Source organism: Mustela nivalis (assembly GCF_964662115.1).
Source record: "Mustela nivalis genome assembly, chromosome: 10".
Classification (NCBI taxonomy): domain Eukaryota; kingdom Metazoa; phylum Chordata; class Mammalia; order Carnivora; family Mustelidae; genus Mustela; species Mustela nivalis.
This window is the reverse complement of record NC_139029.1, coordinates 36,258,345-36,278,238: the sequence shown is the minus strand read 5'-3', so window position 1 is coordinate 36,278,238 and position 19,894 is coordinate 36,258,345. Positions and strand designations below refer to the sequence as shown.

At 45.6% G+C, this 19,894-nt stretch overlaps 1 protein-coding gene and 1 long non-coding RNA gene across 6 annotated transcripts in view; one reads left to right on the top strand and one right to left on the bottom strand.

Moving 5' to 3' along the window:
* Positions 1 to 19,894, bottom strand: part of LOC309843112 — a 1,054,942-nt gene that overhangs the window by 640,693 nt on the left and 394,355 nt on the right. The window lies entirely within an intron of this gene.
* Positions 1 to 19,894, top strand: part of AGBL4 (AGBL carboxypeptidase 4) — a 1,624,959-nt gene that overhangs the window by 1,558,825 nt on the left and 46,240 nt on the right. For all 3 annotated transcript variants that reach the window (XM_082688347.1, XM_082688346.1, XM_082688345.1), the window contains exons 10-11: positions 7,457 to 7,609; positions 10,216 to 10,378. In XM_082688347.1, coding sequence (XP_082544473.1) covers positions 7,457 to 7,609; positions 10,216 to 10,378 — 316 coding nt within the window. The remainder of the gene's footprint in view (positions 1 to 7,456; positions 7,610 to 10,215; positions 10,379 to 19,894) is intronic.

Genomic DNA, 19,894 nt, shown 5'->3' with positions numbered 1-19,894 from the left:
CCGCCCAGTTCCCTTGGCCGGCTCTCTGGGTTTCCTGTGTGGTGGTTCCTCTTCTTGTCCCCACTGATTCCTCACATCCTTTGTGACCAGAAATTGTGTTCCGCCATAACCAGGGCATTGCTGAGCCAGAGAAGCCATAACTGTGCCACTTCAGAGGACTAGATTATGCATGACAAAGACAATGACTTTGTTTCATTTGTTCTGTTGTTTTTAAAGAAAGCGTTCTCAGTTTTTCAGAAAAACTGTTCTTCCTGCCTTAGGACATGCACCCTGACTTCCATAAACGTCTACTTTAACTTTTTCTTTTTTCCTTTAGCGTCATATTTATTGTGCTTTCTTTTCTACTTTAACTTAAAAAAAAAAAAAACAGGGAAATAATTTAGTTGATAATAAAAAGATTAGATTTGGGGCTTTTTCTCCTGAGGCTCAAGGAGAGACAGCTTCCTGGGGACAGCTTCCCCTACATCTCAGCAGGAGAACTGTATGGAAGTTTTCTAAAGCTCTTTGCTCCTTTCCTGAACCCCCTCCAGTGCGCTTTGAGAGTTTGAGAGGCTAAGCCTGCTAGGATCCTTAGAGATCCTTGAGTCCCCAGACCTCCCAGTCCCTCAGCTCAGAGATGAAGGAAACCGCATAGATCTGGTAATCCTCAGACCAGGGCAATTGCCTTGCTAGACTGGAAGCCCCTGAGAGCACAGCAGGACACAGAGGGACTTGGGTCCCTGCCCTGGCACTTTCCATGGCACAAGGCTGTGCCAGCTACTGCCGCTCTCAGAGTTCCAGTCTGCTTCTCTGGAAGGAGGAAGGACAAAGCAGCTCGCCCTCCTCTCTTATGCTTATGCCTGCAGAAGCTCCAGCTTCTTTCTGCTCACCCAACCTGGACTAAGCCCCCTGCCCGGCCTGGGTCGCATCCCCCTTCTTTCTCTGGATCGAACCCATACTGAACACTGAAGAGCTGTCTGGATCCGAGGGAGTCAGCCCCAACTTGCAGCACCGAGCACAGATCTAAGGTGAAGCAAGGAAGCGGCTCCGAATGTAGGGGGATAAAAAACCCATTTCCTCCCTGGTGTCTAGGAGGAAGCAACTCCACACTAAATTATGTTGCAAATATGCCCTAAGGTAGTTTTAATTTTATTGGCGCTGATTTTAATTTACTCTTTAGGCCCCTGATAGCAGGATGAGCTGTCGGCTGCTGGCAAGGGGACAGCCCTTCATCACTTGGCTTTAATTAAGGTTCTTAAGTTTGGAAGGAAAGAACAGAGATGCTTTCCTTCCCTTCTCATCTCAGTCCGAACTTATAATGAAGGGCCCTGCATTAGCAACACACTCCTTGCCCTGACTGGCCATGGAAAGGGGCCTCATTTGACTGCTGGGGACAATTTAGGCTGCATCTATTCGTTCCTATCATTCACTGGTTGTTCCATCACTTTATTTCCTGTTCATTCCTCTGCCAAAGCCTGAACGAAAACCTACTGCACACCAAGCCTTGCTCTGTCCTATGGATTTAAAAAATCAATACTGTATGGTCCCTGCCCTGGAAGAACTCACATTTTAATGGGAGATAGGAATAAACAAAGTGTTTTTATGGCACGTGGTAAGTGCCATGAGACAGAGAGCTGTGTCTTGAATTATGAGAGCACAGAGGAGGCTGTTACCTCATCTTGAGGAATAAAAGGCTATTTGAATTGTGATTTTTTAGTACTGTCAGATGAATAACATTAGCTGCTATAACAACCAATCCCCAAACTTCAGCAGCTTAGGATAGTAAAGTATTCACCCCAGTTCGACCTGGGGCAAAAGGCTTGTTTTCCTCCCAGTGTGTACTCAGGGACATATGATACATGTAGCTTCCATGCACAAGAGCAAGAGAGAATGTGGGTGATTGTGTATGAGGGTTATGGTCAGACCTGGAAGTGGCACGTATCACCACTGCTGACATCCCATCAGACCTCAGCCAAGTTGCAAGGGAAAGGGGGTGATGTCTTCCACAGTCCAGGAAAAGGGAATGAGACTGTTGAGTACCCGCTCAGTTTCTGCCTTACATGTGAAGCTTGCATCAAAGTTAGCCAGATCGAGAGAAAACGTATTCCAGGCAGAGGAGATATTTATGGTGTGTGAATGTGGAGACAGAAGTCATGAGCGTAGCTGGTCCACGTACCATGGGTCGTTCTAGGTGGCTGGAGTGGTTGGTGTCAGACCAGGAGGGGCACCAGCCGAGACTGGACGGGGCAGGGACTGGACCATGTGGGGCCTTCCACAATATGTGAAGGGGCTTGCATTCTGTCCTGTGAACAGTAGAAAAATACAGAAAGGTTTCAACTAGGAAAGTGACATGATGATTTGTTTGCATTTAAAAAGATCGCTCTGGAGCAGCAAGGAAACTGGGGAAGAAGCTATTATAGCTGAGTAAGTAAAGATGATGGGACTTGGATCAGACACGTTCCCTGTCCTCAAAGAGCTTACAGATATACCCACAGACATGCTTATCACCCAGATTAGCTGCAGAGCAGCAAGTACTTTACCAAAGCCCAAGCAAGAATCCAAGAGTCACTTTAAAAAAAAGGAAATTGAGACAGAGTGAAGAGTTGCTGCCTCTCTGTTCTCACAGACTAGGTTAGGCATCCTGACCTCCCTGCTGTTCCTGATACGTGCCAAGTGCACGTCATTGTTGCATTTACTTCTCCTTTCACCTGGAAAACTCTTCCAACTGATAGCCTCAAGACTAACTCTCCTCCTCTGTTCATGCTGCCAATTTTCCAGAAACCTCTGTTACTTTCTATTCCACTGTTACTTTATTTGCCTCCATGGCACTAATGCCTCCCGACATCTTGTGTTTATTAATTGATTTGTTTATTCCCTTTCTCTCCTCAGAGACTGTAAACTTTTGGAGCTCAGGAACTTTCTGTTGTATTCACTGCTCTATCCCCAGGACCCAGCACACTCCCTGGTGCATACCCAATGCCTAGAACACTGTCTGATACATCATAGGCACTAAGCGATTATTTGTTGAATAAGCAAATGAAAATCCAAGAAAACCAAATGATAAATTATTACAAATGATAATAGAATTAGTGAAGTATGGAGTACAAATTCAATATGTCAAGAACAAGAGCCTTTAGGGGTACCTGACTGGCTCAGTTGAAGGGGCATGCAACTCTTGATTTTGGGATCATGAGTTTGAGCCCTTGATGAGTATAGAGAATTCTAAAAAAATAAATAAACTTTACAAAAAAAAAATAAGAACCTTTTTATTTAAAGAACTATTAGAAGAGTTCATGGAAGAAAGCATCACATTACAGCAGCAAGTAAAAATGTAAGCTGCCTTGGCATCAAAAAGGATATTCATGATTTATATGAAAACAAAACCAAAAACTTTTTTAAAATGTCCTGGTTTACCCAAGAGAAAATTTGAATAAATGGAAAGTCAAAATATATTCTTGGATTGGAAGGCTCCAGTCACAAGAGTTGATTCGTCCTATGGTAATACGGAGTCTAATATGATTATATTATTGAGACTATTGACAGGGTTAGGAGAAAAAGAAAATTAAACAAGCTAATCATAAAGATCATACAGAAAAATATGCAAGACAATACAGGAATATTTGGGAAAAGAACCATAATGAGGTGATAATAAGCCCTCCAAATATTAAAATGCATTATATAAAACACTGATTTGAAAAGATGCATTCACCCTTATTTTTAGGGCAACATTGTTTACAATAGTCAACATATGAAAGCAGCCTGGGTGTCCATTGATAAATGAATGGAGAAAGATTGGTATAAATGTGTATCTGTGATGGAATATTACTCAGCCACAAAAAGGAATGAGATCTCGGTATTTGTGATAAATGTGGATAGATCCAGAGGGCATTATGCCAAGTGAAAGAAGTCAGAAACTAATACCCTATGATTTCCCTTTATACATGGAATCTAAAAAAACCAAACAAACAAAAAACCAGAAACAGACCTATAATTATAGAGAACAAACTGGTGATTGCCAGGGGCAGGGGATGAGCAAAATGAGGGAAGGGGAGTTGGAGGTACAGGCTTCTAGTTATAGAAGGAATAAGTCTATGAGGAGAAAGGTGCAGCATAGGGAACATAGTCAGTGAGATTGTAAGAGAGTTGCATGGTGACAGATGTTAACTACACTTAAAACTATAAAATGAAACAAGATACATTATAAACTTAACATAATTAAAACTGTGTGGTATTGACACATGACTAGATAAATGATTAGAACAGGATAAAAAGCACAGAAATAAACCCAAATACATACCAAAAATATGTATCGTAAAGATGACTTTTCAAGTCTGTGGGGAGAAAATGCACAATTTCATAAATAGTGTGGGACAGTAAAGTGCAATCCTTACCTCACAACCTAGGTCCATGTAAATTAAATTTGAAATGGAATATTTAAGTATAAAAAGTGAAACAATAAAATTAATAGATGAAATGATGAAAGAATTTGACTCAGAAACCACAAAAGGAAAGATTGATAAATCTGTATAAAAAATCAGCATTTAGAAATTGCTGAATGGAAAAAAGTAGAAAGTAGAAGTAAAGTGAAAAAATATGACAAGCAGAGCAAAAATATTTTTGTACTAAACATAAAAAATAATACTCCAGCTTTCAAAGTGGGCAGATGAAATTAATAGACAATTCATAGAAAACAAAATGCAAATGGTTCTTAAATGTATGAAAAGCCTAAACTTAACCAAGCAATAAAAGAGAATTATACTAAGAGAAATTCAGATTAAAACTAATCTTAGGGGTGCCTGGATAGCTCAGTTGGTTAAGCATCTGACACTTAATATCAGCTCAGGTCTTGTTCTCAGGGCTGTGAGTTCAAGCCCCGTGTTGGGCTCCATACTTGGTGTGGAGCTTACTTTAAAAAAAAAAAACTATTCTTAGATATGCTATTTCACCCTCCCACCAAATTGGCGGATATCAAAAAGTTTCGTTCCACCCATGTTGTCAAGTTAATTGCCGAAGAGACATTGTAATATTTTGCTAGGAGTATGAACTGATCCTTTTGGAGGGGTCAGTCTGTCAGTATTGATCAGAACTGCAATGCCCAGGGGACCCTGAAATTCTGCTTCTTGAAATTTATCCTACGTATAAGTATATATGTGTGAAATAGCATATATTCAGAATCAATCACTGAGACATTTTTGGTAACAGGAAAAGGTTGGAAATCACTTAAATGTCTGTCGAAAGGAGACTGGCTATACAGTTTATATATGGCTGTTAAAAAGAATGAAGTAACTGTTTCTGCACTGAGAAAAAATTACCTCCAAGACACGTTAGGAGAAAAAAAGCAGATCCGAAGAGCGTGTTCAGTGTGCCCCCATTTGTTTGTCCTGGGGACAGCAGGGTTGGGTAGGGGATGGATATTTACTTGTGTGTGAAGCATCCCTGGAAGGAAGCAGGAGAATCCGATAACATGAGTGGCCTCTGGAGAGTGAAACTAGGTGCCTAGAGATTGGAAGAAATGATAGAGGTTTCTCCCTATAAACCCTCCCATATCTTTTTGACTTTTGAACCACGTAGATCCATCAGAACAACTTGATGGTTATTTAAAGTAAACTCACATTAGGTGCCAGGTGCCAGGTGTCAGGATAGGGCCGCGGAAGCCACTCCAGAATGTTACCAGAAGAACCAGGTTCTAATTCTTACTCCTTTGCTAAGTGGCTGGCCAGCCAGCCTCCAGCAAGCAGCACCCCGCGCCTCCCATCCCCACCCACAACTGCACAGCACCGAGCCTGGCAAGGTCAAAGCTGCTGGCTTCCAGCTTCGGCGTCCAGAGATTTAGAAACTGTAGTTTTCTTTTCCTTACACATTTCTTAAGTCATCTCTCTGCCTCCTCCTCTCCTCTGCAGCTCATCAAAAGCTCAGAGGAAAAGACAGACAATTGAAGAAAATAAAATTGCGAAGATGACTTTTATAGGGCTCCTGTTGAATCATTGTGTATTCCACCTCCAAAGCTGAAAATGATGAGTTTAATATCACACAGAGCAGTGCATCTTGTGTCTCTCCGAAGACAGCTTATGCTACCCAGAGAGTTGGGAGCTCGGCAAGACATAATTTTTCACTCCAACTCAGAGGCAAATGAAATGACAGTCATCAGGCCCACATTCTAGAAGCAACACAGTTTTCATTTGGTTTTAACTTCGTTTGAAAGTGTCCCAAGGAGGAAGAAGCCTTCTACACACAGTCTCTCTTCCTTTCCCAGAAATGAATGCTCGAAAGGGGATGGAAAGGTGACCAGGGTTTGCCTTGGCCATTTCTAGAGCTGACCCATTGATGGTTGGAAGTTAACTGTGCCGGCGGTCAGGCGACCTGGGTTTCAGTCTCCGTTTTGCTAGGCTAGACAAGCCTCTCTCAAACTCGGAGCTTCTGTCTCTCTCAGAAAGGATTTTTAGGTATACATTGGGCTGATATATAAGAAAAGAAGGTCAGATTTGAGGAACATTGAAGATTTGGGAGCCAAAAAATTTCCCTGATTCTTGCCAGTCTGTTCTGGTGTCTGGGCAGTCTCTCTGGAGTCACTGGCCCAGTCAATCTGCATGCAGCTCCTAAGCCCCCTTTATGTCCAGCCACAGGCTCTTTACAGCCCTCTCCCTACCTTCAGGGAGCTCGTAGTTTGGAATTTGTGCAAATAATGCCGTATCAGGTTAGGGAATCCCTTAAATATGTGTAAGTAGAGAGCAGAGAAAGTCAAAATCATCTTTACTGAGTACAAGGTATAAGGTGTACTATTTTTTCCATGCCCTGTTTATATTTTATTGGGGAGCAGGTATGGCAATATGAAATGAGGTTAAATAAAAGAATTAATATGTCACATGTAAAACTCCCAGAGTTGTGCTCGGCATGCATTAAAGTGTGCAGTAAATGATAGTAATTATCGCTGCAATATTTGGTTCCCACTGTAACTCTCTGAGATTGGAAGTAAAATGACCCATTTGCCAAATACGAAAGCTGAGACTCCTTGTAGGGCCATGATCTCCCCTAGACCCCCTCAGCTAGAAATGGCCCGGTTGGGCCCAAACGCTAAGCAGCCCCAATAGAAATACAATTGTGTCATCTGAAGGTATTTCTCATTAATCAGAAAAACAGAGTCGGTTAGTGCCTTTAGTCACAAATGTTATTAACTGCTCTGGGTAAGCAACATTCCCAATACAACCCACCAAAGCCCTCACCCCTTCCGAACTCTGAAGAGGGCTGCTAAAGGTAGTGCTCTCAGCCCCCGGGGGCAGATGGTGTTAGAAGTGAGGAGAAATTGGGGTTCACAAGTCTTAACCCTTCCAATTACATTGCAGAGGTGTGCTAAGTCTGACCCACAGGCATAGCTCGGGAGGAAGTATGTGTGTATGTTGCACACTGTGTTTAGCATCTGGTCCTTTAAGGCAAGCTCTGTGACCCCAGACTTCTCATTTGTCATCCTTTCTTTCAACAGAAAACAAGCCTGGAGTTTTATATTGACATCCACGCCCACTCCACCATGATGAACGGCTTCATGTATGGCAACATCTTTGAGGATGAGGAACGGTTCCAGAGGCAGGCCATTTTCCCCAAGCTCCTGTGCCAGAATGCCGAGGACTTCTCCTACGTAGGTCAAGAGTTCTTTCTCAGCAGCCCCCACCCAGCTCCCTGCCCTTCCTCTTCACTCAGCTCAGTGGGGTTGACTGTTCTCAGGACGCCAGCTCGGTGCCAGGCCCTGTGGGGGTGATAAAGACAGAGGTGAACAAGCAGTGCCTCACCAGTCAGCGGGGAGAGTCTTGGAAAAGGCAGCATCTGGTCTTTCTGAGGAGCTGGGATTTGTTTCAGTTGAGGTGACCCCGGCTTTCGCAAGATAAGGGACTCACCAAGTACCCACCACACCCTCCTCCTACCCCAAGGGGTCTGGGGTCTACTTTCTCCTCATCCGGCTCTTTTAGTAGGAGCCTCACCCCCTGCTGAAGGGGGACATGCGCCCGCCATGTTCTCCCTCCCTCCGTCCATGACCGTTTGTGGGTGTTGATTTCTTCATCAATAATTTGTGGGCGGTCATGTTCTGTCCTGCCCACATCATAGCTTCCTGGGAGGACAGAGGCAGTAACAGGCAGCCGAGGACTCTGCAGACAGTGAAGACCTCAGCAGACCCCAGAGACTGGTTGTTACTCCCCACCTCACACACGGAGGAAGACTCAGCAGCGAGAATAATTTGTAGCAAAAAGCAGTACTGGAAAACGGCAAGGAGAGAAGATAAGGAAGAGAATCAGCATGGGCTGTGGGGACATGGGAGAGAGTTTTTGTACATTTTCCTTTGTTTTGATACTGAAAGTCCAAGGCCTGTTATTTCCATGTGGCCAGAGAGGGAGAGTCCCACAAAGGTCATAGCAATTTTTGAAGGTGATGAGCTGAAAACTTCCCTGCCCATTGCTCCAGGCCTGGACATTAGTGGAGATGATGAATTTCTCCACTGAATGAAGCAAGATACACTTTGAATCCCAGAAGTTTTGAACGCCAGGCCGGGAAAGGAACTGGCTCAGTCTCCTCTTTGTATTCAAGAGACACCTATGGCCCAGAGAAGTTCAGTATGTGCAGCGAAGTGACTCAGCATTTGGTGGCAGAATCAAAGCAATTTGCATCTCTGGGGTAGAAAGAGCCATGCCTGTTTCTGCAGGAATCTACGGGATGGCCAGTCCCAGGCTTTTTGAAACTGCTGAATTTCAGACTGTGGTCTCCTGGGCCATATTCTCCAGGAGGCCTCAGAGACCCTCACAGGGTTGAGGTTTCCATGACAAACAAAAGAGGCACAGTCTCGGAGCTTTGTTTCTGGCCTTGCCTGTTGATGTTACTGTACTGCAGCCAACTTAAGAGCTCAAGGCCAGGGTTCTCATCCAGTCTCTGTCTCCCTTCTCTGATCCTCCGAACCTGACTCTAAAATAATTTCACTGTATGGACCTCAAGGGTCCCTTCAGATGTGACATTCTAATTTTCTGACCCCTTTCATTACCTCAGAATTCATACGCACACACACATACACACACACACACAGACACACACACGCTTCTCTTTGTTTAGACTTGTCTCTAAATATCTGCCTTGTTTTGCTATTTTCTTTCTCCCTCTTTTCCTTCTTCTCTTATACCCTGCTTCACAAGACACACAGTCTCTTATTAAAATCACAGTCTCTTTATTTACTTGGAGCTCCACCGGTGACCACAGAATGCCCCGTTTAACCACAGATGAGTCACCCTCACAATTCTGTGAAAGAAATATTATTATCACCTCCATTTTATTGATGAAGAAACTGAGGCTAAGCCAAACAAGGCAAGTTGCCTAACATCTCCTGCATTTTTAAAAGATTTTATTTATTTATTTATTTAATTATTAGAGAGAGAGCGAGAGCACAAGTAGAGTGAGGGTCAAAGGGAGAAGCAGGCTCCCCACTGAGCAGGGAGCCCAATGTGGGACTTGATCCCAGGACTCTGGGATCATGACCTGAGCTGAAGGCAGATGCTCAATGACTGAGCCACCTGGGTGCCCCCATCTCGCACATTTTTGAACAGAGGCCATGAGATGCCAACCTGCTTGTTCCTGTCCTCTCTCTGTCCACCAGGATGGGTGAGGCCAATACCCTAGCGGAGGAACAGCCATGATCCCTACCCACTGGTGACGTTGGGTGGGAGTTCAGCTGCCCCTCGTGGAGGGGGAGTATGCAAAGGAGGGTTGGGATGTCTGGAGTCACTCGGTCCTCGGTTCATATCTGTGCTGTGTCCCTTGCATGTTCCATCTCTGTGAGCCTCGTTGTGTCTCACCCAGAGGGGCAAAGCGGCAACACCTCCATCAGGGGGTTAGTCTGAAGCATAAAGGAGATGCAGTGTGGGAAACAACATTATAAAGTTGAAAGCACTGCCCAAATTTTAACTTTGATTATCATCACAGTATCAATGCTTCTTGCTCTCTGTTTGCTCTCCCTTGCTTCATCCATCCGCATTCAGATTCCCACAAATATTTGTTGCATGGCAGTCACTATCCAAAGTTGGATGCCTTCTTTTAGTTCTGTTTGTTTATTTCATCAGTCCCCATAAAAACCCTGTGATGTGTGATTAACATCCCACTTTTCAGAGGAGGAAGCCAAGACCCAGATGTGTTGTAAGACTTGCTTGAATGCCAATAGCCAGCAGAGGCCCAGTCCTGATTCTCTCCTCCCTGCTTTGTCTTTCCCAGTCCAGCACATCCTTTAACCGGGATGCAGTGAAAGCAGGAACCGGACGTCGCTTCCTCGGGGGGCTTCTGGACCACACTTCCTATTGCTACACCTTGGAGGTCTCCTTCTATAGCTACATCATTGGAGGCACCACGGCCGCGGTGCCCTACACGGAGGAAGCCTGTATCCTTGGCAAGTCCCCGCCTTCCCCCCGCCCGGGCCAGCCCGCCCCACCCGGGGCCAGCCCGCATCTAGCAGAGAATATCCAGGTCTGGTGAGATTTAATGGGCAGATTGGGAATCTGGTCTCCAGCTCGGTGAGGGCTGACCCTCTGGGGTGAGGATGGAGGCTGTTCTGCTGATGGCATCTTTGGATTGTCCTGTTTGGCCCTTGACCTGCTAATGGACACCCCCCCCCTTCCCACCTGCCTCTGCTATGGCCTTATACTGCTCCCGTCTCTGTCTCCCCTCCATGCCCTCATGACGGAGTGAGTCTTCTGCCATCTAAGATATGTGAGCACACAGTCTGGACGACCGTCCCTTGGGCTGCTGAGGAAGCCCTGAGTGGTCTTGACTCCTTCTAACCTTGAACATGTAAAACTATATTTTCTCTTTTCACCTCCAATCTGTTTACACTCTTGCCCTCTTTCTCTTCTCTCTGCTCACCAGTTTTCATTGTATCCATTTTCCTCTCCTTGTCCTCTCTCCTTCTAGCTCGAGTTTCTGTGGTTTTTTTTCTCCCTACTATGTTCCCTCCCTCTGTCTTCTTTCTTCTCTCCGCCCTCCTCTCCTCTCCTTCTCTTCCCATGCCTCTGTCCGCCCTGCCTTCCTTCCCATCCTTTGCACATCTTTCTTTCTAATTTGGCATTTCCTTCACCAAATTGTTTTTCCTCTTGACTTCATGACATTTTCTGAAAACCCCTATGCTTGTTATAATGAAATTGCAGGTTATTTCCAGCTTGTTGGACTTTCTAGGGACTACTTTCGTCATTCTGGTTTCCTGGGTGTTGATTTTAATATCAAGGTCACTGCATAAGGATTGTGACAGGTTGTGACAGTTTTTGTGTTCCTTTATCTTTTTGTTTTTGGACTGACCCATTTCTCCTCTCCTAACACTGAGTTTTCTTAGAGAAAGGATTCTAGTTGACAGAGGAGAAAGGAAAGGGATAATATTAACTCTGTGTATATATATATAAATCCTCTCTCCCCAAAGTGGAAGTGTTCCTTTTAGCCTTTCTCAACCTTGGGTGAGTGTTTCCAGAGTTTCCAGGGTTCCTGCCATACTCTGTGCAGGAAAATCTCCCTGGTTGGGGTATGGCTCCAGACTCGTCCACCCAGTCAGCGGCAGCTTGTGGCTCTGGGGGATCCAGTTACCTTGCTGAGTACATGGGAGGCAGGGCGATGGCGTCAGACGGAAGGGTGAGCCAAGGATAGGTCACGTGTTAGAATGGTGCTCCTGATCCTGCAGAACACTGGAAAGATCATGAGAAGAACTGAGAGTCCCCCTCCTTCCAGTTGCCAAGCCCAAGACAGTCATCTTAAAATCTGCTTTAACATCTCAAGGCCAAGGGAGGAGGCTCTGTTCTGGGTAGAGGACCCTGGCCAATTGTATGTGCCTTGCTATTCCTCCCTGCCCCTCCCCCACCCCCACACTTGATGTGTAGCCATGACTTCTCCAGGACCTGCTAACTCCTATTATACACAGATAGGTGGCAGTTCACACTGCTCCTGCTTCACTCTCCCCGATCCTGCCTTTCTGAGCATGCGTGACAGAAGGGATCCCACAGATTTATTCGTAGTGAGCGGTAGGTCCCACCCAAGGAGACCTGCACTGAGTCTGTGGTTGATTTCTGATGCCAGAGGTGCTTTCGCAGCACCTCACATGCTTTTGTGTTGGAAGTAAATGCATTGATTTGTAGACTGCCCACCACCCCCCGCCTTGGCCCAGGCCCAGATTTCCCCCTCAACACCCAGTCCTCATTCATCAAAATAAACACACTGTCAGTACGTGCCAAAAATTCTATGAGGCACCCGGGGTAAAATACTCAACAACAAGCCAAGGTCCCTGACTCCCAGAGCTTTCGGTCTACTCAGGGAGGCTGGAATGACAGTATGGTCTGGGAGGAAGTCCTTCAGACCGGGACTCGGGAGACCTGAACTGCACCTCAGCAAGTCTTGTGACCTCCCCAAGGTGAGCCAGTCCCCTTCACAGAGGGACCTGAGCCATTGCTCTCCTAATCCCTGCTATGGAAATTAAATCGAGACCGTCACGAAAAATGGGGCATTGAGCAAAGAGCAAATTTTTCATGGAAACAAATCTGGGTTTGAATCCTGGCCTAGCCACTTGCCAGATGTGTCACCTTGGGCAACTTTTGTCATCTGACTGGGCCTCAGTGTCCTCCTCTATAATGGGAGGACATAGCACTAAACCTCACTGAGCTGCAAGGAGTTAAAATGAAGTAATGTGTGTGAATCTGCATTGTCAGCTTTCAGTATTCAGTGACTGTCAGTTAAAACATCCAAAAGGCGTGGGCAACTGTGAATGTGGACCTGCATTCGTGTGAAGAAGGGGCTGTTAGAACAAGGGCCGTGGCCATGTCGGTGGAGTTCATGGGACAAAGGATCTCATAGAGTCACCACAACTGAGGGCCTTGGTCTTCCAACACCAAGTGGCTCACAGAGTGGGGTCTTAGGGTTCCCATGGCAGGGTTTGCACGTCTGCCCCCCAGAGTGGCCCTTCTCCCGTCAGGGCACGTGGAGGACACATTAGTTATCCAGGGCATGCTGGGGGAGAGTAAGGCCAGGGAAGGGATCAGGGAGGAGGGAATCCTGAGGGATGTTACACCCCAGCCCACAGTAACATCCGCCTCCCCACCCACTAGAACATATGTATATGTCAGCTTAATTGTTCTCCCTGGAACTGCTAATGTTATTGGGGCTTGTTTTCCAACTTTCCTTCTCCACTCCATCAGGGAAATGCAGCAACTGACACAGTCATTGATGCTTCCCCTGCTGTGTGACCTTGGGCTGCTTATTTCACCTCTCTGAGCCTATTTCCCCGTTCATAAGGCTGAAAGTAGTGATAATACTCTGCAGGGTTCTTGCCAGAGTGAAATGATGCTGTGTGTCTCCAATCCACAGGCATTGCCTGGCACGTGATAGGTACTTAACAGATGTTCCTTCTGCCCCCACTTTTCTCACCCCCGTGCAGACTGCATAGCTTTCCTTTTATTGGATGAGCCTTTAACCTGATGATCTGCCTCTGGGGCGAACACTGATTCCACCACCATTACTGGGGAACCTGCCTTCTCCAGCTTCCATGTCTGAGACTTCTACCTATCAGAGCTGTGGTATCACGGGTGGACTTGATGTCTACTGTGGTCCCATCCGGCTCTGATATTCTAAGATTTTTTTCTGACTCTGAAATCTGAAATTTTATAATCCCATGCTTAGATGAATTTATGAAATCAAGAATCCATAATTCTGTTGTTTGGCGAGTCTAAAGATGGGGTGATTCCATAAGCATCAGCGTTCAGTCTAATCGGGAAAACCAATACAAAGGTGTCCTGGACAGCCAGTCAGGCAAAGCCCAGAGCTACTTTCATTCTTTTAGTTAAGGGAGTCTTAACTCAGGGGCTTCTGCATGGACTTCAAGAAGAGCCTATGAACTGTCCATAGTTTATGCAAAACTGTGAATAAGGATGCATAGTTCATTTTTTAGAAGGAAAAATGCATGACTTTTAACAGAATCTAAAAGGGGGACATCTTCAGAGGCTTCTACCCTGGCTGATGATGGTCTCAGTCCATGTGTCTGATATAGGAGTCCTGTGTGTCAGTTCAGCTTTGCTTCATTCTAGCTAAGGGCCTTAACCCAGTTAATTAACCACTCTGAACCTCAGTTTCTTCATCTGTAAAGTAAGGATAATGATTATTTGGTTCACAGGGTTGCTTTGAGCATTACATAGAAGAATGCAGATAAACCACTGGGCACACACTCAGTGCCATTAAACATCCCTCTCCTTTCCTTCCTGTGGTTTGTTGTTTTTGTTGTCATTGTGAAATGATAAATTCTGGAGAATTTTGGACCATTCTTGAGCAAACCCTATTTATAATTTACTAGCCTGCCAAGTAATAGATATGCTCTGTTCAAACGATTAAAAAAAAAAGAAAGAAAGAAAAAAAATAAGAGAAAGTGAGAGAAAGTCTAAACTGGAATTATAAAATAACCCAGAGCTTCTCTGGCCTTTGCTTATGGTCTGGTTATAAGCTCCATAAGCAAAATATAGCTCTTCAACATAATGGATGAGGAAAACACTGGGAACAGAGACCTTGGGTCCTGAGCAAACTGGTTTACACATAGACTTATAGTTGTGGGCATATTGAAATCAGAAAATGCTGGCTGTGAGAGAAGAGAATGGCTGGTGTGGCCCAGAAAAGATGCAGAAATTTAGAATTCAGATAACTGGCTTGGTCTGAATGTACAGCCTACTATGTGCCTTGCACCGGGTTCTCTGAAATATGCATCAGACAGTGGAGATATCATTTATTTACTTGCCCATTGAACACAACTCATTAAATACTAGAAATAGATGGATAAAGCATGGGCCCTGCCTTTAAGGAGGAGATAGTTTGGAAGGAGGGAGAAAAGTAGAGACAGCAGCATCAGAGAGTCAATGCTAGAGCAGAGGGGAATTCTGCCGGTCAGAGAAGCATATGGGAGTCAGGTAACCCTGCAGGAGTGGAAGGGAGGTGAGGGAAGAAAGGTTTCCCGGAAGAAGAGAAATTAAGTTTCAGACCTAGAGGATAAAAGGCACACAGGCAGGAGGAGGGGTTGGGGGGGACAGCCTTCCTGGCAGATGTAGACATACAGGGGAGAACCTGGATGACAGAGAGAGGACACGTGCCTCCAAAATACTGGAGGGTAGTTGGGGCTGTGCCCGAAGCAGCAGGTGATGAAAGAAACATAGGCAGAGTCAATGAAGAAGAGAAGGGGAAAGATTTGGGGACTCTGTAACAGGTCCATTGAACAAGCTGTGCCCACAGGGTGCAATTAGAAAGTATTTTTTGTCCCCCACTGACCCTACAGATAGATGGAGATAGATTATAGATCTAGATCTAGACATATAAAAGCTCTGGCAGGCCCCATGACTTTCTAATATCTCTCAGGAAATTAAAAGTTTTTTAATTAACTCTAGTCACCAAAGAGTCTCAGTTCAGCCATGACTATGTCTGGTCCAGTCAAAGCCATCATGGCTCTTCAAAGTAAAAACCCACCCCGTCCTCCAGCTCAGGCTTGTCTCAAGCTCAAGGGGACTTGTGTTTGCTCAGCTTGTCTTGCAGCACCCCTGCCCCCCAACTTGCTAACCCCAGGTGTTCAGCCTTCCAAGGTTGAGCAGGATGAGGGAGAGGAGGAAAGGAGTGGGAAGGTCTTGGGTAACTGGTACTTTCTAGAGATAGCATGAGCAAGCCTTCATAAGCTTCTTCAGGCAAACCTTCGCTGGCCTTGGAGTGCCATGGATATTGGCAAGTCCGTCTGTTCAAGCCAGGTGTTTATTTCCTCAGTCCCTACTGATCTGGTGGTTCACCTCTTTGGATCACTGTACCCCTCCAGTAGCCCTCTTGCCTGAAGGGGAGCTAAAAGTTGCAGAACAGGCTTTCCGGTTTCTGGTCCTGCCTGATTGTTTCATACCTCACTTTGAAATGTAGTAGCTATAGACTTGGGATCTTGGCTAAAACCAAGAGGAAGACAGTTCTTTTTAACAGCATGTCTCAGTATCTAACAGTTAGGATTGAGTATTTTTGGTGATTACTTGGGTGTGGGGTTAAAGGATGAAGTCAAGGAACATACCCCATCCTCTTGATTTGGAACAATGTGGCAGATGGTGGGACCAGTCACTTAAATTGGAGAAAAGGATTGGGGCAGGGATATTCTGAGCTGGAGGATGAATCAAGTGTAGGGGGCTCCTGTGGCATGCAAATGAAGAAGTTTAGGAGGCAGATGACTATATGAGCGATGATGACTATATGAGAGAGGTCTGGACTTTGGGCAGAGTCATAGTAGACTTTTCTACAAAGTACTATAAGGTCATAATGAAGGGAGTGCACAGTCTTTCGCACTCCCTTGATGAGTTGGTGAAAAGAATGCTGAACGAAGATCCCCATTCCTGTATGGCCCTTTGCCCCTTGCCTCCCTCCTAAAGCTGTGTGACCTTAGTTAAGTCACTTCACCTCTCTGGCTACAGTCTGATACTAGGTAGAACTTCAGGGACTGCCAATGAATGAATGAATGAATGAAGCAGAAGCAGGCCTCGCGAGTATCTGCTAGCTGGCTCCTAATAGGACAACGGATATGATCTGTGTTGCTCAGAGGAATCATCAGAATACATATATGTGTGTATTGGGGTTGTTGGAGGAGGTGTGGTAGGGGAGGCAGGTACTGCCTGGATTTTCTTTCTTGATAAGGAGGCTTCACCTTTTAGACAGAAGAATTAAGAAGCCATCAGGTCTGACCTGTTGGTTGGCATGTACAAATACCTAGGTACTTCCCAGTTCCTGATTGTCATGCCCAGGGTCAAGGCTTGGTTAAAATTCATAAGCAAAAAATGCTTCAGTCAGAGGGCTTGGGGAACAGAAGTCTAAACTGGATGGAGGCCTGTGGCTTTCTTTTTCTCCTCCATGCAGTTATGCACTAGAATTTGATTTTTAAAACATGAGCCCTTACTGAATGGCTGAGTGAATGAATGACAGATAGTAAGTAGCAGTAGTAATGGTAAGAATAATAACATTGAGAAGTGCTTCTTGAGACAGGTCAGGATCCCTTCACTGGAGGACTGGCTCACCTCTAATTTACCATGTTGGTTTGGGAAGATCTGTTCCCCATTCTGGATTCAGATTTTCCTGTCTTCAGTTTAGATGAAATGATATGATTTCTAAATCTTTAGCTAGCTAGCTAGATGGATAGATAGATAGACACAGAAAGAATCATTTGATTTTCGGCCTTTGAAATAAGCACCCCCATTTTACAGTAGGGAAACTAAAGCCCAGGAAAGTCAAATAACAGGCTCAGGTTTATTCCCTCAATCCTGCCTGGTGTCCTTGTCTTCCTTTCTTCCCTGCTCTGCGGTTGGCCTAGATTCCCTCCATTTCCTGAAAGACAAAAGCCCTCTCCTGAACCCCACAGAGTTGGGGTGTAGCGGCCAGCCCTGTCCATCTGCTAGCCCCACTCTCCATAACCCTTACCCCTGGCCTTGACCCAGTTATAATCCCTGATCACCCAAATGCCACACAGACCCTTCATCTGTGGTGCCCAAGCTGGGCTGCCTTGCCCTTTGCGAGCTCCACTTGGGCTCCGTTGCCTCCTACCTCCACATCAAAACATGCCTCCTTTCCAGGCCGAGAAAACCAAAATGTCATTACCTTCCCCCAGCCTCCCTCATCCCCACAAATGAGGTTTCTAAGGGTTTTATCTGCTGTTGTCAAGTTTATAGCCATAATTCGAAATGCTGTTAATATTACTGACAGCAGAGAGCTACAAATTACAAAGTTGTAAAGTTTCTTTATGGTGATAACTGTCAGCCTTCACCAGCAGCACTGTGAGGCTCCATGGAAACCAAGTTGATGATAAAGAGAGTTGATATTGTTTCAGGATTATGGCTGTTAGCTGACGGTCAGGAAAAATCCTGGCTAGTTCTTCAGTAATTCGAACCTGTTTGTTTATATTCATGGTCATTTGCACACTTATGTGCACACTTACTTGTGTTCCCATCTTCTTGTTTTGCGGATGTGGGGAGAGCCACCAACATGGAAGAATTTTATCAAAGATCAGTTCAAACCCGTTGCAGACTTGCACCTAACTTTGACCAACTCGAAGGACAAAGAGAGGGACCGTGTGCCACACTGTGGATGTTTAATAAATAATTGTTGAATGGCTGAATGCCTGGAATACTTGAAGGGCTTAGACAATATTAAGAATAAAGATGTTAAATAATTTCTGCCTTTAGTATAAAATAAAACAAAAGCAGCTTTAGAAGTCCTGATTCGGGGAAATCAGGTTTTCTGTGTAGTAAAATGGTCTAGGCATTTTAATTGACACTATTGAGCTCAATATTAGTCAACAAGGCATATGTAGCAATGGCCACATCCACCATACACTGTCCTGCTGAAATTGATGCTGACTGGTTGCATTAATGGAAGCAGGAGTCAGGAGCAAGGAGGTGCTGCCCTTTCTTTATCCTGCTGTGTCACTGACCGCTGGAGTCCCATGGTTGTTTCTGGCCCCTACTCTATGCAGGACATTGAGAAAATAGTATAAGCCCTCTGAAGCACTAAGATGGGAAAGGAAGAAAAAAACAGGTTGGCCAACTCTCCAGGTTTGCCTGGGACCTAGGGGTTTCCTGAGACAGGGGACTTCCAGTGCTGAAACCAGGATAGTTCTATGCAAACCAGTGTGGTCAGTCACCCTACCCAAAGCTATGACCTGTGAAGAACTTGTCAAGGAATTGGGGATATTTTCCTTTTGGAAGTCTTGATTTGGTCAAATTCCTTTTTTTCTTCTTCTTCTTCTTCTTTTTTTTTTTTTTAGATTTTATTTATTTATTTGACAGAGAGAAAGATCACAAGTAGGCAGAGAGGCAAGCAGAAAGAGGGGGAAGCAGGCTCCCTGCTGAGCAGAGACCCTGATGCGGGGCTAGATCCAAGGACCCTGATATCATGACCTGAGCCGAAGGCAGAGGCTTAACCCACTGAGCCACCCAGGCGCCCCGATTTGGTCAAATTTCTAAAGAGCTGTCATGGAGCAGACAGAGTCAATCTGTTCTGTGTGGCCCTAGGGGTCAGAACAAGTGCCAGTGGGAGGCAGCTTCATTTGGAACCTCTATGTGGAAGAAGACAGGACCACGCTCACTGAGTGTCTCACAGAACCTGGCCTTGTTTATGGGGATGCAGACTCAAGTGGTCATGACCTCTGCCCAGAGAAGTTCCTGGTATGGTGAGGGAGACAGGCAGGAAAGTGACTACTAGAGCACAGTGCTGTGACAGAGGAGGGACACAAGAAGTGGCTAGAAGGAGCATCAGACCCAGCCTTGGGGATGCCAAGGGTAGGAGTAAGTGCAGTGAGAAAGGTACCACACAAGAGCCTCGTGAGCCAGGAGAGTGCTGTGTGCAGGGTCTGGAGCACTGGGAGAGCTGCTTCCCTCCTCTGGATGAGTCCAGGCCTTGGGGTATGAGATAGTAGGGGTGAGAAGCATGGAGGCTAGAGAGGACTGTGAGAACCAGTTGGTGGTTTCAGGCAGAGTGTAATGGTGCATGGGGAAGATGGTGGCTTGGGGCAGCTGGGGATGGAGTGCAACCCAGAGCCTTGTCATCTCCCAACCCTTCAGGTACCACACTCAGCCTGCCTTGGTCCCTCTCTTCTTGTCTGGCTGTGCTCCCTGGGAACTGGCTCTGCAAGTGAGTCAGAGGATCCTCTTCTTCCTAATTCCCTGGGGAACCCAGAGTTCCAGCTTCCCAGATGACCCCATATGACCAGAAGTTTGGGGATATCTCCTGGTAGCATCGTTGTGTAATGGGCAGTGTTCCCAGGTGAGATTCATGATGTGTGGACTTTTGTTAATCTCGTCTCTGTCACTGGCCTGCTGTGTGATCTTGAGCAAATCATTGGCTTTCCCTGATCCCACTTTCCCATCGGTGACATTAAGAGTTT